The 16,312-nt window shown below is 59.8% G+C and overlaps 1 protein-coding gene across 1 annotated transcript; it reads left to right on the top strand.

The window, feature by feature from the left end:
* The first annotated feature begins 216 nt into the window (after nt 1–216).
* On the top strand, nt 217–15,326 carry SLC7A10 (solute carrier family 7 member 10). The gene is made up of 11 exons (XM_006738865.2): nt 217–376; nt 9,374–9,578; nt 11,436–11,587; nt 11,806–11,931; nt 12,001–12,154; nt 12,848–12,971; nt 13,052–13,155; nt 13,496–13,592; nt 13,798–13,947; nt 14,559–14,736; nt 14,970–15,326. Exons 1-11 carry the CDS (start codon nt 226–228, stop codon nt 15,089–15,091), a joined length of 1,563 nt encoding a protein of 520 aa, XP_006738928.2. The 5' UTR covers nt 217–225; the 3' UTR covers nt 15,092–15,326.
* The last annotated feature ends 986 nt before the right edge of the window (nt 15,327–16,312 follow it).

The following is a 16,312-nucleotide window of genomic DNA, read 5'->3' as shown; positions in this document are numbered from 1 at the left end:
AGGGGGGGAGGGGGTCTGCCAGCCGGTCCTCCTTCCGCCCCTCCCTGGCCCCCGCAGCCCGGGGGCCCAGCGCCCGGGCCCCGCGCCAGCGCATGCGCCCGCCTGTGGGCGCTGTCCGGGCTGCGAAGGCGTGTGAGCGCACCGACAGACGGACGGACCGACCGACCGGCGGCCGGTCGGACAGACTGGGCAGCGCAGGGAGCGGGGACGCGGCGGGACAGCGACATGGCCGGCCACACGCAGCAGCCGAGCGGGCGCGGGAACCCCGGCCCTGCACCCTCGCCCTCCCCCGGCCCGGGCCCCGGCCCCGGCGCCTCGGAGCGGGTGGCGCTCAAGAAGGAGATCGGGCTGGTGAGCGCCTGCACCATCATCATCGGTGAGAGGGGCCGCGGCGGGCGGGTGCCTGGGGTGGCAGGGCCAAAGGCCTGGGGTGCACTGCTGCCCGAAACAAGGGGCACCCCGCTGCGGGCGCTCCTACCATCTGCGACTGTGGGACACGTGAGGGGATGACCAGAGCACCTGCGGGTGTCTCCCCTCACACAGGGGCAGTAGGGCTTCTTGTTCCCACCTCCCCAGGCGCCCCGAAGTTCTGCACCTGAGGGAGGTGCCCGTCCCATCCACCGCTGGAATCCCCCTGGCTGCCTTTACTTTGCTGCCGGTTTCAGCAAGGCAAATTGCGCTCAGTTTTCTCATCTGTGAAAGGGAGGTCCCTATCATCCTGCCTGGAGTGCAGGAGCCCTGTAAGTATGGGGACTGGATAGGCTGGCGCAGGTTAAGGCTCCAAGTTCTGGGCTGTGGCTCCAGTCTCTACTATGTGTATAGGATCCAGGAGCCATGCAGTGTGGGTGATTTATTCTTCCAAAGCAGGAGATCCTGTGGGGACACTGGACAGGTAGAGCCAGCCCAGAGGGGGAACTAGGTTCAGAGTATATAATTATTGCAGAGTTTGGTGGCAGGACCCTGGGGAGAGGGTGGACCAGTCAGTGACTGGGGAAGCCGGCCATGGGGTGGGCATGCCAAGCCTGCAGAAAAGCCACCTGCTTCCTGGGCTGGGATCCCAACAGGCATTCACATCCTCTGGTGCCATCTTCCCCACCTGAGAATGGGTCCATGTGTCTTGCCCCCGTATAGGGACTTCTGGGTCAGCAGAGGGCTCAGGGGACAAGGCCCAAGTCATGAATGCTGACTCCTCAGGAACTAGGTCATCTGTGGACCTGTGTCCATACCAAGTGCTCAGAGACCCTCCTGGGAGTGGTCTGTTCCATCCCCTGTGTCCCAGGAGACACAGACTGGGCAGATGAATGCCAGAGGTCTGGACTGCTTTATTCTATTGCTTGCCAGGTCTTCCCCTCCCCAGCCAGTAGGATCTCCTTGTGCACCCACTGCCCACCCATCCTCCGACCCCTGGTGATGGAGAAAGTTGGAGGCTCAAGAGGGCAGATTGGAATCTTCACCTCCTCCTCCTCTGCCCCCACACTGGGAGCTCCTGAACTGAGGCTGGGATCTGGCTCTTGGCCATCCCCACCCTCACACTGAAAGTTGCCCCAGAACACAAACCCTGTGCAGGTAGCTCCCCCGTCTCACCCACTTGCCCCTGGAATGGAGTCTTCCAGGAGCGGCTCCTGCGACCTTCTTGGCCTAGGACATCCCTGCTCCACTATCTGCTGGGAGGAAGGGCTGGGTCCAGGGATTTGGCCGGGATACCGGTTAGAGTCTTGCTCTGGCCCACACCCTCTCCAGGATCTGTCCCCCGAGGAAGGAGAAGCCCACACATGATGGATGGACCATGAAGTCAAGAGGCTGGCCGTGTCTGGAGCCAGCTATGGAGACTGCTAGGTGCAGGGAGAGACACAGTTCTTCCTGGGCTGCCTTGGCTAAGCAGCCATCATTGAGCTGTATTCCTACTTTGCCTCCTCCCATATCTCATCTTCTTCAGGTCAGGTGGAGGCCGCTGGCTCCTCTCTCCTTGGAAAGAGAGCCCCAGTGGTGGCGGTGGGCGTGGAAGAGGCTAGCTCCACCATCACGTGTGGTCTGCAGGACAGACTCTGTAAGAATAGTCCCGTGCATCCCAGCTCGGTCCTTGCCGCACCCCAACTCTTCAGCCCTTTCCTGTTCTTCCAGGTCCACCGCACACTTGGCCTCCAGATCTTGAAGGCTGAGCAGGGGTAAGAGGTGGCTTGGCCAAGGGTGGCAGACTCAGGAAGGGAACCCAGAAGACCTGACCCCAGCACGGGACCCTCAGTGGTGGTCCAACGACCCTGCTTAGGGAATTTTGAAGGATTCCAGCAGGCAGGAGACAGACAAGGGGAGAATGGATGTGGCCCAGAGGGGACAGGAGATTCGGGAGGAAGCCTCTGTGGGTTGAGTCAGGGTCTGCACTGTCCTTCCCACCTGATGCCCTGGAGGCCCCGCCCCCTCCCCATGCGCTGTTCTGCAGAGGCCAGCTCCCATATCTTACCCCAACTTCCTGCCCCGGGGAAACCAAAGTAAAAAAATGTCTCCAAAGTGTCATGTTTTAACTTTAAAAGCCTTGAGGACTTTATATTTGACTCCACCATCTTTCTTGTTTCTTACGAGCTCCTGCGCTTGCTATCTCCAAAACTTCAAAGAGCCCCTCCCAGAAGATCCTATAATTCTCTTTCCTTGTACCCTCTGCCTCGTCCCAGGCCGAGGCGTGGGGCTCTCCGGAATGGAACGATATGGAAGGGCTTTGGGCTGGAGGAAGACTCCACTGGAAGTGTGTTTAGGATAGCACCTGCTGGCCCCAGCCGGCACACCTGGAGCAGAACAGTCCGGCCTGGGGGGGAAGGAGCCAGCTGGTCAGGAGTTCTGTAAGACACCGCTGCATCTAATACCTCTTCTGAAAAACACCTCTTATTACATTATGAAATCATGTTCTCCCTTTATCTCATTTGATTCTCCTGCCCATCTGGCAAGATGAGAGTGTTTATACCCATTCTACAGACATAAAAAACTGAGGTTGGAAGTTAAATGACACTTCTGCAAGCAGTAGACTTGGGATGTGGAACTAGATTTGGACCCAGTCTTGCAATTCAGTGCCCTTCCTCATACTGTTCTGGTGCTGGGCAAACTTGGGGCCAGATTCAGAGCCCTCAATGCGGGAAGGTTGGGATTGACCAAGCTCCCCACTCAACCATGGATGGATGAACAAACAAAGGGACAAAGGAATCTCCCCTGACTCCCCACCCCCACCCAGGGCTGTATGTACAGAATCTCTCGTCCTGACTCAGGGCCCCCCTCTAGCTCCCTCTCCCAATCCACACCCAAGGAATGGGTGTGCCCAGGTCCAGCAGAGTGGGAATCACCCTGGATCTGCTGACCAGGCTGTCCTGTCCTCCACTCTCTCCCCTCGACTCGGGTACCCCACCTATGCTGGTGTTCGTGTGTCAGGCTCAAGTATGTTCAGGGACTCAGAGGTCTGCTTCATGAACCCCATCTCCTTAGGAGCCAATCCCTGCTCATCCAAGGATGGGCAGGTCCCTCTCTGTTGTCTCCAGAGCCAGAGGTAGCTGGGCTGCTCAGAGGATGGCTCTGCCCACAAGCTCACCCTCTCCTCATAGGGACCCTGGGGAGACATAAAACCAGAAACACCTTGTCTGTGTCTCACAGCCCTGATCTACAGACGGGGAAACAGACTGAGGCTGCAGCCAGCCCAGAGGCAGATGTCCTCGGTGATGGGGGCCAAGGCCACTCTGGCTACAAGGGTGGGGGACCGCCAGCACTGGACACACTCATTCATCGATTCAACAGTTAGGTGCGGAACCGTGCCAGGCACTGTTCTGGGTGCTTGAGACACAACAGGGAAGAGGACAGACAAAAGCCCTGTCCTCTTGGACCTGATGTCCCAGCATGGGAGTCAAAGAGCAAATGATAAATAGCTAAATGTTTAGCCAATGGATAATGACAAGTGCTAAGGTGAAAAAATTAAGATGGGGGTGGGGAGGATGGTAGGTAGGAGATGAGTCGAGTGGGATGGGGCCCAGTTTGTGTGGGCCTTGCCGACTGCAGTGAGAAATTTGTCTTTTTCTCTTTGCAAGATGGCAGAGGGCTTTGAGCAAAAGAGGGTTGGGATAGGACAGGAACAGACAGGATGGCATGAGGCAAGATTAGATGGACGCGATGAGGGACAGGATGATGGTATGGGATAGGATATGGGATGGCATGGGATGGGGCTCACTATGGAGAAAAAGCTGTGGGCAGCAAGGGTAGAAGCAGGAAGCCTGGTCAAGAGGGTACTTGAGTCACTTGCATTAAGAGACAATGATGGCTCAGAGCAGGGTGGTGGCAGTGAGGTGCTGAGGGGAGGTTCAGTTCTGGATGTGTTTGGAAGATGGAGCCAAAGGATTTGTGATGAACTGGGTGTGAGGTGTGGGAGAAAGAGAAGAGTCAGGGGTGACCCCAGGTTTGGGCCTGAGCCTCTGGGAGCCCGGTTTGCTGTTTATTGATCCAGAAAGACTGAGAGGAGTAGGTCTGGGGGGCAAGGGGATGAAAGTCAGGGATCTCATTTTGAACATGTGAAATTTGAGATGCGTATTTGTTGAGTAATTAGTTGGATATCCAGGTTTAGCTTAGGGAAAAGGTCCATGCTAGGCATATAAATTTGGGGGTTGCCAACAGAAGCTGGAGGACTGGATGAGGTCTCCAAGGGAGGAAGTGTAGAAGGAAAGGGGCAGAGGCCCCAGGACTGCACCATGGGCACTCAACATCTGGAAGTCAGGAAAGAGAAAGACCAGCAGAGGCGTCCAGAAGGAGAAGCCAGCAAGGTGGGAGGAGGGCCAGGAGGCTGAGTGTGGAGGAAGGGCTTAACCTGCCAAATGCCATTGATGAGGCAGGCAAGATGCAGTCTAGGGGTGGACGGTTAGATCCAGCGGAGTGGAGCTCATCGATGACCTTGACTCAGCCCGGAGGCTGGGCACAGGCGAAGTTTACTAGGCGGGCCGGGCTGGGCTAAGCCAGGCAGAGAGAGCTCCACACTTGTGCTCATCCCTCTCTTGAAGGAAACGTGGGTTAGGCCGGAGGTGCCCGCGGGCCAATGGGCAATTCCACACATGTCCCGGAGGCATCCCCACTCACCTCCCTGGAGTTCTGCCAACAACCTCAAAGGGCACTTCTGTCTCCTCGGAGGGGTGCCCGACACATGCTCATTAAGGACACTCGTGTGTTTGGAGGCATGGGCTTCACCCGGGGGACAGCAGGGCCCCCAAAGCAGAGCTCTGGCCACTGACCCCAGCATATTGAGGTCCCTTGGGGGTCAGGTCTCCCAAGGCCACATTGGGTGGCCTGGGGTATCTCCAAGGTAGATGACAATAGTGAGATTCGTAAGCACTTCCTGGGGCCTCTGATGTACCAGGCAGGGTGGGAGCACACCCACGTCACTGCCTCATCTCCCCACTTCACAGATAGGCGAAGTATGTGGTCCACAGCACCCCGCCCCTGCCCCCACCATGAGGCATCTGGGATTCGAACCCAGGTCTAGGGATTCTCAACTAGCCCTGCTGTCTGTGGCCTCAGGGACCGACTGATGGGAATTTGGAGCTCTTTTCCAGAGGCCTCATGGGTCATATCCTAATGGGGAGGTGCTGGGACTCGTTGCCCAGAGCAGAGGAAGGAGGCCTGGCCGATGGCCAGCCCCTGATCAGAGCCGGGAGTCCCAGAGCTGTTCTCTCTCAGGCCAGCAGGCCAGTGTGACAGGAAGAATCCCCATTGTGGGCCTGCTAGCTAAAAGAGGCACAGATAGGCAAGACTTAGATGACTTAGGCCTGTGGGTTCTCTGTCCTTTGGGGACCTCAGGTTCCTCATCACAGCAGGCCAGGGCCCAGACCCGGCCCTCTGAATGCAGGACCCATGCAGGGTGGCAAATAAAGAATCCCTTCCTCGCCATCCTCTAGGTACCATGGGAGTGGGCCAAGGTGGGAGGTCAGGGAGGGCTTCCTGGAGGTGATGCAGCTTCTGGGAATCTGGTGAGCTGAGGAGAGACCTGCCACCGTGGGGGCCAGGGGCCCATGAGCAGACTGTGTTTCCTTAGGCCCTGTGCAGAGAGAGGCGCAGAATGTGTCCGCCCTGCCCAGCAGGGCCTCTGCCGAAGTCAGGGTTGAACCAGCCCTCTGCTGCCCCCTAGCTCAGTGGCCCTACCTCGCAAAAGGGGAAACTGAGGCCCAGAAGGGCAGCGCTGGCCTGAGGTCACACAGCTGACTCCCCAAAGTGTTTCTAGCGATGACGGGTGGTGCCGGCAGCCTGGCCTGACAGGACCTCCCTGCCCACCACCCCCCAAAATCAGACTGCACTTTCCCCCCCCACACGCACCAAGGGCAGCTGGTTCCTTCCACTGACATGACCTCCACCGTCCACCCTTGGGACCTCCCTGGTCAGCCACTGCCTCCCAGAAATAGGTCAGCGCACACCGCAACAACCAGGAGAACAATGGCCCTTTCTTTGTCCCTCTGCGGAGCCGAGTAAGCCCCATCAGCCCAAACATCTTAATGTGATAAAGAACCACCCAGAGTGCGCGGAGGGCAGAGGGGCGGGAGGAGACCAAAAGGGGGCCTCCCGGTGGGGGGGCTCACCTCCTCACCCACCTGTACGGTAGCTCTGGCCCTGCCGCCAAGGACCCGCAAGGACCACAGAGCCTCCCGGCCACGGGGCGGATGGGACTGCGGAGGCCTTGGAACCTGCATTTCCCCAGCCCACTGTCGTCAGACACCTGACCGGGCGCTCAGTAGTATCTCCTAGCCCATCCCTGTTCCCTAGTTCCTGCCCCTCCCCCTCTTCCTCCAGAGCAGGTCCCCCCAAGGGCTGGGCTTGTCCACTGCTGTGTCCTGAATCCAGCAGGGCTGATTCTGCTGGACCTGAACACGAGGGCTGAGAAGGAGGGCCTGAGCCCACCACTACCAGGAGGGCTGGACAGGCACCCCCCGCCGCTGTACCCGTTACAGCTCCGTGGTCCCTCCTCCAGACCTCCTGTAATCATTCAGACGCCGGAGGCCCCCACCCCCATCCCCAGCGTCCCCCCCTCCCCGTCCTCTGCCACTCACCCTAGCCCCTGGCCCCTTTGGCTCCTTGCAGAGCCCCACCCAGCCCACATGGTCCCCAGAGCAGCCAGTGGACCTCAGTGGGGTTTTCCTCCGCCTTCCGGCATAAACCTGGGACAGATGCTAGAGGTCGTCCAGGTCCAGAAAGAGAGGCCCTTTCAGCCACGTGGGGAGAAAGAAGCCCTGCGCCGTAGGCTGAGGCCATGTGTCCACACAATCATGATCCCCTGGCCCATCCCCCAGTGCCAGCATCAGAGTCTCCAGCCTCTGGGCACAGGCTAGTGACATGTCCCTTTCAGACCCCAACCTGGGAGGACAAGAGGCTAGGTGACTTCCCCAAGGGCTATGCCCATGAGGCCCCGCCATGCTGAACCGCATAGAGTGCTGGGGTCCCATGGGCTGGGTTGCTCAGGTCCCTGGATGCCCCCAGCCTGAATGCACCCAGCTCCTTCCAAGGCCACCCAGCCCCCGCTGGCTTCCAACCTCACTGGCTTTTGGCAAATCCCACTCCACCAAGCCCTGAGAACAGAGGCTACGCTGCAGGATAGAGCGAACTCAAAGACCCTTTAGAAAGCTGAGCCAGGCCCCAGGCCCCCAGGGTAGATAAGGGAGGTGGCCCCTCTCCCCACTGGAAGCAGGCTGAGGGCTCAGCTTACCTCTGGGGGCTGGGGGACAGGAATTCTTTCGTCCTTATCTGGATGTATTTAGGGCTCCTGGGATGTGACTGGAAAACCAAGTGGGGCACCGTGGCCGTCCAGACTGGAAATCTGTGTCGGCCGGGGGCGGGGTGGGGGGTAGCACCGTGGACAAGGAATGCATGCAGATTGGCAGCCACAGCTGTGTCCTTGGCCAGACCCGCCTGTGGGCCTGGCAGGTGGAGCAGGCAGGCTCTGCCTCGATGGGTGTGCACTCTCCCGCAGGACCTGGCAGGTAGGGTCATCCTGTCGAGGGACTGAGCGCTTTTTTATTCATGGGGCCTTGTGCATTCTGGGATTTTCCCTCATGGGCAGGTCCTCGTGCAAACCACTAATGATGCGACCTAATTTGTGTGCTCAGATGGTGAAGCCCAGGTCACCCAGAACATTGCCCTTTTTGCCCTAACTGCCAGGGAGCTCACAGCTCAGTGAGCACTCAGAGTCTTGCTCACCCTGAGAACCTACTCTGCAGACCACAGCTTGGCCCTCTGAGCATTCGGACTGAGCACTCCCAGACACCGTGAGTCAACAGAGCACCCCCTAACACACGCCACGCTCCGCGAGTCTCCGAGTCAGCCCAAGGTCAGGGCAGGTCTTCGGTGACCATGGCAGACTCCCTTCACGTCTGAGCCTCCGAGGCTGACCACCCTCCTCCTCCTCCTTGCAGTGCCTTTCCAGGAGAGTGGACTAGAGATGGCTGCCGCCACTTCACAGATGAGGAAATCAGTCTTTCATGTCAGGACATCGGTGCCGCTTTGGACATCAGGCCATTCATGCACCCATTTAGTTTACTCGACAGATGTGTATTAAACACCTACTATGTGCTGGGGGATGGAGGTGAGGGAGAGCAGGTGCGGCTGCAGACATACGCAGAATCACGCAAAGATGCCAAGTACATCTGGATACAGCTGTGAATGAGCGGAGGGCTTCCTATATGGTATCTTGCTGAAGCCTCACAAAAACCTCTTGTACAGGCAGAACTTGAGAGGTGACCTGAGCCCCAGCTGGGGTTTCCCACTGTGCTCCTGGCATCCACCGGGCTGTCTCAAGGAGAGAGGCAGTCTTCTCCAGACCCGGGGCTGGCCAAGTCTCTGCCAGCCTGCCATTGCCCACCCCATTCCTTCCGTGATGCCTGCTGACCTACCCCCAGGCCTGAAAATGCACCGCTTCCTCTCCCTCACCCCACCGGCCCTTGCCCAGGACCTGAAATATTTCAACGGTGCCAGGAAACAAGGTGCCTTCAGAGTCTGTGTCTGCAGTCTGGGTTCTAGGTCAGGGAGGAGCCCAGGAAGCAGGTTCCTGAGCAGCTGAGCCCCCTCCCGTCCGGTGGGAGCAAGCAGGGGACAGAAGAACTCAGAACAGGACTCCTCTCCTGAATTGGGTGGACAAGGTGTCACTTCCCATGCCAGGGGAATGGGGAGATAATGAGCCCAGAGTGGGATTTGCAGGGTCTGAGGCCCCTAGTGGCATCCACCTGCCTGCAGGCCCATCTCCCCTCGCTGCCTCCTCCAGGGAGCAGCCTGGGTTCTCTTCCTCGCTGTAGCATCTGGGAGCCTGAGGAGAAGGCTGGGCTGCCTAAGGGGGCCCAAGACCTGATGCCTCCCCATCTCCCGCCCCACCCCGCCCCAGGAAACATCATCGGCTCGGGCATCTTCATCTCCCCCAAGGGGGTCCTGGAGCACTCCGGCTCTGTGGGTCTGGCCCTCTTCGTCTGGGTCCTGGGTGGAGGTGTCACTGCCCTGGGCTCCCTCTGCTATGCGGAGCTGGGAGTTGCCATCCCCAAGTCTGGCGGGGACTACGCCTACGTCACTGAGATCTTCGGGGGCCTGGCTGGGTGAGTGTGGGGCACCAGCAGGGTCGGTAGGGGAGGGGATGACAATCTGGAATGGAGGGTCACTTGGGTCCTGGACTTCGATTCCTTCTTTTTCTCACATCTCAGGGAGGTCATGGGTGGATGGAGGAAAGAGGGTGGAGGTGTTGGGTAGCCTTCCAAGGCCAGGGTGGGCAGGACACTCCGGCTGGCCCCTTGACCTCTCTGTGCTTCCTTCTAAATGTTTCTTTAAGCCTACTCCCCACCTGGGTGATGCTCACAACAAGCGAGGGCAGCCTTGATTAGTAAACCCACATGTGTGTGGGCGGGGAGGTGCATAAAATTCCTGCCAGTGCCCTGCAAGAGTGCCCCTTTACATAGCCCCCTGGCATGCTTTTATTCACCAATAAACATTACCTGAGCACCTACTGTGTGTTGAGGACCAGGGATAAAAAGATCCATCTCTGTCCTCAAATTGTCCACAGTGCAGAAGGGAGAGAGCCCCTCTGCACTTAATGAAGACCTAGAGGATCCTTGCTTTGAGGGTGTGCGTGAGAGACAATGGCCCAGCGGCCAAGAGAATGGGGTGCTACCACCTAGGGAAGGCTTCCAGGAAAAACCACGTTTGCACCAAGGCTTGGAGGGCAAGCCCGATCTATCTGGTGTGGTCAGAGGCAGGTCACATCCGTGGTAGGTGCCAGGGTTTGGAGGTGCTGGGGCTGCCTGGGGGCACAATGGGGGACCAGAGCTATTGCAATTATCCAGTTGAGCCATGCCGAGGGCCTGAATAAAGGTATAGGAAGATCCCAGAATCATCCAGAGGACATGGTATCCGGTGTAGTATGAGGGAGAGGAGGTGACAGCCGCTTTCCCATTGGATAGACTCCATGGATGGCAGTTTCGGGGAGGGTTTTGGGGTAGGGTAGCCATGCTGGTGGGATCTGTGGCATATCTGGGGAGATGGTCTGGTCTGGTCTGGGTGGGAGGGTGTCTGGAGCTCAGAGGAAAAGTCTAGGCCAAAGTATACAAAATTTGGTTCTGAGGGATGTGGTGCAGGGTCTTTAACAGGGTAGCGGTGGATGGGACCCTGCAGGTGTGTCCATGGATGCTCTGCTCTGGGGAGAGCGTCCTCAAAGGGGACTGGGACCTGAGAAAGCAGAAAAATCGTGCTGTATGGTTAAGAGAATACTCGAGAAGGAAGTGAGAGGGAGGGGAGGGCCCAAGGCCTGACCCCAGGCATGCCTAACTTCTAGGGTTGGCAGAAGGGAGCCAGGGTTAGGCCTCGGAATAAAGGAGAGGACCAAGAGGAATCTACCAGGCATGGTAGTCCAGAGGTCATTGGTGTCCCTGGATGCAGCTGTCCCCACCCTCAAAGTCTAGGGGCTCCCCGGGTGCAGGGAGAACCCCTGGGAAGAGGTTGGGCCTCACAACCTTGAGCAGAGCCCCTACTCCCATGGGGGCACACTGCAGTGGCAATATTCAGGCAGACAGGACATAAATCACTCCCTAACCCTGGCCAGGGCTCCTCGCACGCAAGGTCCTGTCCCTCAGGGGTCACAGCTCAGCGCCAGCTCCCTGCAGCCATGCTCTGCTGAGAACTCCAGCTGGAGCCATAACCGAAGGTCCTGGGACAGCCTGTCCCAGCTCAGGAAACAGCCTGTGGCCAGAGCTAGACGGCTGTTAGAAAGGTGGTTGGTTCCCCAGTCCTTCTCGACACCTGCCCAAGGGCAGCCTGGGGCTGCTTAACCGTGCAGAATGCCGTCTCTGTTGCAGAAGTCCGTTATTAGAGCAGAGACCCCCAACAGCCCCGGCCCTGCCTTCTGGCGCATCAGCAGGGTGCGGGATGCCCCCCTGTGCCAGTCGGGCCCTCCCTCATTCCAGCTTCCTGCTTCTCTGGAGTGCGGTCCTCATCATGTACCCAACCAGCCTGGCTGTCATCTCCATGACCTTCTCGAACTACGTGCTGCAGCCCGTGTTCCCCAACTGCATCCCCCCAGCCGCCGCCTCCCGCGCACTCTCCATGGCCTGCCTGAGTGAGTGCCCACCCTGGACCCACACCCAGCTCGCTGCCCCCCGGGTGGGAGGACTGTGTGTGTCGGCGGGGGGTTTCCCCTCCAGCTGCCGGCCCCCTGGGAGCTCAGCCTCAGGGGGTGGGCTGCTTGCGCTCTGGCTGCTGGGGGGGATGCCACCCTCCTGCAGCCTGGGCCGGACTTGGCTGTGGCCCACCCGCCCTCTCTTGTTTCCTCCCCAGTGCTCCTGACATGGGTGAACAGTTCCAGTGTGCGCTGGGCCACGCGCATCCAGGACGTCTTCACCGGCGGGAAGCTGCTGGCCCTGTCCCTCATCATTGGCGTGGGCTTCGTCCAGATCTTCCAAGGTAGGGCCAGGGTGGGGCCGTGCACAGGGCTTCAGTGACAACTTTGACCCTTGACCTCTGGACCCCCAGGACACTTCGAGGAGCTGAGGCCCAGCAATGCCTTTGACTTCTGGATGACACCCTCCGTGGGTCACCTGGCCCTGGCCTTCCTCCAGGGCTCCTTTGCCTTCAGCGGCTGGAACTTCCTCAACTATGTCACTGAGGAGCTGGTCGACCCCCGAAAGTGAGTGGGATGCCCGGCCAGGCCCTGGGAAGGGGAGGGGTGCAGCGGTGGGAGAGGCAGCCTCCCTGCACAGACCCCCTGCATCCTGGGGCTCAGCCCGGTCACCCGCCTGATGGTACTACTGCTGGGACACCTGTACCCCAACCTGGCCCGGCACTGCGTGGCTGTGGGCGGGTCGTGGCCCCTCGCTGGGCCTCAGAAACACTGAGCATCATTGTCCCCCTGTCAATGGATCCAGCTGTTTGCCTTTGGCCAAAATGGATACGTGTGCGCACAACGTGGTCCCTACGGATGAAGCCAATAGCTCCATCTGGAGCTCAGCCAGGGGTCCCAGCAGTGAACAGTTGGCAACTGGGGCTGGGGCTGATAGGGCGTCCCACGGGCACCCCAGGTCAATGCATTGGGCCCCAGGGGCACTTCTCAAGGATTTTCGAGGATTTTCAAGGCTGAGTTTGGCTGTATGCACTTTTCTCTTTAGCGCCGACATTAGACCTGCTCCTCCGGGTTTGATGTAGCCCAGGGTGGGCCTGGGGGGCGGCAGGGGGACAGCAGTGCTGCCCCTTTCCCTGTCCCAAGGCCCCCAACGGACCCAGACCCGGGAGATAGAGACTCAGACTGCTCCCTTGCTGGGTCCCCTGGGCCCCGCCCCCAGCCCCCGGGGCTGATGCTGACACACTCCACCGCTGCCCCCAGGAACCTACCTCGTGCCATTGTCATCTCCATCCCGCTGGTGACCTTTGTGTACACCTTCACCAACATCGCCTACTTCACTGCCATGTCCCCCCAGGAGCTGCTGGCCTCTAACGCGGTGGCCGTGGTGAGTGGGGTCCCACGTGTGCCTGGCTCCTGCCCACCCCGCCCTGCCTCACGTGTCACCTCTCTTCTGTGCCCACTCAGACCTTCGGGGAGAAGCTGCTGGGCTACTTTTCTTGGGTCATGCCCGTCTCCGTGGCACTTTCCACTTTTGGAGGGATCAATGGCTACCTGTTCACCTCCTCCAGGTGACTGGATTGGGGAGGGGGTTGGTCAGGGTGAGGCAAGGCAGGTGTGTGTGATCAGTGCCAGGGGCCGGAGGAAGTCAAATCCTGCCCGGTGGGTCCCACCTGAAACTGGGACAATGAACTCCCCAGTAACAGGAGTCGGACCCCAACTCTGAGGTCCAGAAAGCAAAAGGGAGGCGGGGCGAGACAGGGAAGAACAGCGCCATGGGGCTGCCGGGGCCCGGAGCAGGGGTCAGAGATGACAGCTCAAGAGGGACATCAGGTCTGGAGCTGTGGTCCAGGATCTGGTCGGTAGGAGGCCCGCGGCCGGGCTCATGGCCTCCACCCATCTCTGTCCCAGACTGTGCTTCTCTGGGGCCCGAGAGGGGCACCTGCCCAGCCTGCTGGCCATGATCCATGTCAGACGCTGCACCCCGATCCCTGCCCTCCTTGTCTGTGTAAGTTGTGGGGCCAAGGCCGGCAGGGAGGGGAGCCGGGGCCACCCAGCAACGTGGGGAATGGTGGGGATTTGTCCTGGCCCTAGGGGGCAGCCCACAGAGGGAGTGGGAAGGGCCGGGGCTCATCGACCTCCTGGCCTGAGCTGGCAGGCCCAGGGCCGATGGAGGTAGGTGGGAGGCCACCCTCAGCCCAGTCCTCTCCCAGTGCGGGGCCACAGCGGTCATCATGCTTGTGGGAGACACATACACGCTCATCAACTACGTGTCCTTCATCAACTACCTCTGCTACGGCGTCACCATCCTGGGCTTGCTCGTGCTGCGCTGGAGGCGGCCGGCTCTCCACAGGCCCATCAAGGTGAGGCCTGGGAGTGGATGGGCTGGCCCACGCTATGGAGCCACCCCTTCGGTCATTTGGGCACCGGGGACAGGTGATGACAGCGACCGGGATTCTGGTTTTGGCCACGTGCTGGGCCCTGCTCGGGGCTCTGTGCACTGACGGATTCGGCCCTCACAACAGCCCCACGGGGTGTGAATACTCCCAGTTTACAAACAGGAAAATGAGGCTCCGGTGCTTGCTCCTGGTCACACGGAATCCCAGGAGCGTGCACAGGGACGCAAGAGCTTAACCCAAGCTAAATGCAAATATTCTGTGTGCATATAAATGCTGGAGCTGGAGAAGTGCTCAGTGCCTTAAAAAGTGAAACCCAAAAAAGAGAGAGGGAGGGACCTCCAACCAAATGCAAACATCCGGTGACACATCATTGCTGTGTGCAGCTCAGAGCCACTGAAACTTTTACAAATCCTCAACCCTTTGGCACCCCGGCCATCCCCTGAGCTGGCTTCCAGCATGTTGGGCGGCTGCCAGAGCGGGGGCCCTCACGCCTCAAGCTCCCAGGAGCGGGTGGGAAGCACCTCGGACCCCCCGGGGTGGGGGTGCCATTGGCACTCCCGCTGGCTCTCCCGCAGGTGAACCTCCTGGTCCCTGTGGCGTACTTGGTTTTCTGGGCATTCCTGCTGGTCTTCAGCTTCATCTCGGAGCCCATGGTGTGTGGGGTCGGCGTGATCATCATCCTCACAGGGGTGCCTGTTTTCTTCCTGGGGGTGTTCTGGAGAAGCAAACCAAAGTGTGTGCACAGACTCACAGGTGAGCCGGCAGCCTCCCCACGGTAGCAGGCCTGGGAATGCAACCCTCTTAGGGGCTCGGCCTGGAACAGGGCCTCCCCGCAGCAGCGGTGGCAACAGGGTCCGGCCGCCACCGGAAGTGTCCCCAGTAGGTGGCCCCAGTGTCCAGGATCCACCCAAAGGGAGCAGCTCCCTGAGGACCCCTGCCCCACAGGGTCAGACCCAGGGTCTATCTGTTTGTCCGTCTGTCCTCAGAGTCCATGACACGCTGGGGCCAGGAGCTGTGTTTCGTGGTCTACCCCCAGGGTGCCCCCGAGGAGGAGGAAAATGGCCCCTGCCCGCTGCCCGCCACGGACAAGCCCTTGAAAACACAGTGAGATATTCGTGGAGCCTGAAGCAGCTGTTTCTGTTTACATGTTGTTTATTGAGGAGGTGTTTTTGCAAAATAAGTTTTGGGGGTTTTTTGTTTTGTTTTGTTTTGTTTTGTCCTGGAGAAAAAAGAGATCTGACTCTTGGAGGCCTCGGCCGAGGGAGCCCTGCAGATGTGGGCTCCCCGTCAGCACTGCCCCACTGGCTTTTCCTGGAAAGGTCTATGAATAAAACAGGGCTGGTGGGTGGTGTGCTTGTCTCAGGTGAGTCCCTGGTGGGCATCACTCGGCAGGGCTCGCGTGGTGCTGGCTGCGAAAGGTGCCCCCGCAGGCTCTGGAGGAGGCCTTTGGCGTTTGGGGGCTCTGCCTCTTGAGCCGGGCGCTCCGTCTCTCCCTCGTGGGGTCCAGAGCCAGCCTTGCCCCAAAGGGACACCGGGATCGGGAGACACCTCCCTGGGACCCACAATGCCAGCCCAAGGCTCAGCCACCCAGGAGGGCCCAGGCGTTTCTGCGGGAACTGCCTTTTTTTTTTCCCACAAATCTCCATGGAGTGAGTATCAGGACTTGGGAGCCCGTGGCCTCACCCTGGTTTACAGGGGGAAACTAAGAGCCTGAGACAGGATGGGACGGATTTGGCCACTGTCAGTTGGTGCTCGGCCACTGTCCCCCGAGAAAGCATCCAGCAGCATCTCCCGGGGGGCCTCAGGGCCTGCAAGAGACCTGTGCCCTCATTCCCAGCCCTGCCCTCATGCCCAGGAGATTAACCCCTCAGCCACAGGGCAAAGGGCAAAGGGAGCCTGCCTGGCCAGGCCCACGCTGACACCACAGGCATGAGGATGAGGGCAGAAGCCTCCTTGCCCCTCCTCTGGGCTGGGTGGGAGGACTGGAGGAGGGCTGAGCATTGACAGAGGGCCCTCCATGGACTAGGTCCGTCACACCGGTGGTTCCGTTCAGTCCGGCACAGCTCTGGTGCCCCAGAGGGCGAATGAAGTGAGAAGCCACAGACAACTCTCCAGAGAGCCCTGCCCTAGCCCTCCTGCTCCCTGGAGATGGATTCCCAGAACGGAGGAGGGGGAGGGAGAGTGAGACCCCAGGGTGCCTGCCGCGGGGCTCCTGACTCCACCTGCCTCCTTGCTCCAGCCCCCACAGCCCCCGCCCGCCATGCCCACCAGGGCTAGGGGTGCCGAGGCAGCAAGCTGGCAGCCGGGCTTCCGGGCAGCCTCTCTCTAA

Source organism: Leptonychotes weddellii, chromosome 16 (genome assembly GCF_054177405.1).
Source record: "Leptonychotes weddellii isolate Sample4059 chromosome 16, ASM5417740v2, whole genome shotgun sequence".
NCBI lineage: Eukaryota > Metazoa > Chordata > Mammalia > Carnivora > Phocidae > Leptonychotes > Leptonychotes weddellii.
The sequence above is the reverse complement of the archived record's forward strand: the minus strand, read 5'-3'. Positions and strand labels throughout refer to the sequence as shown.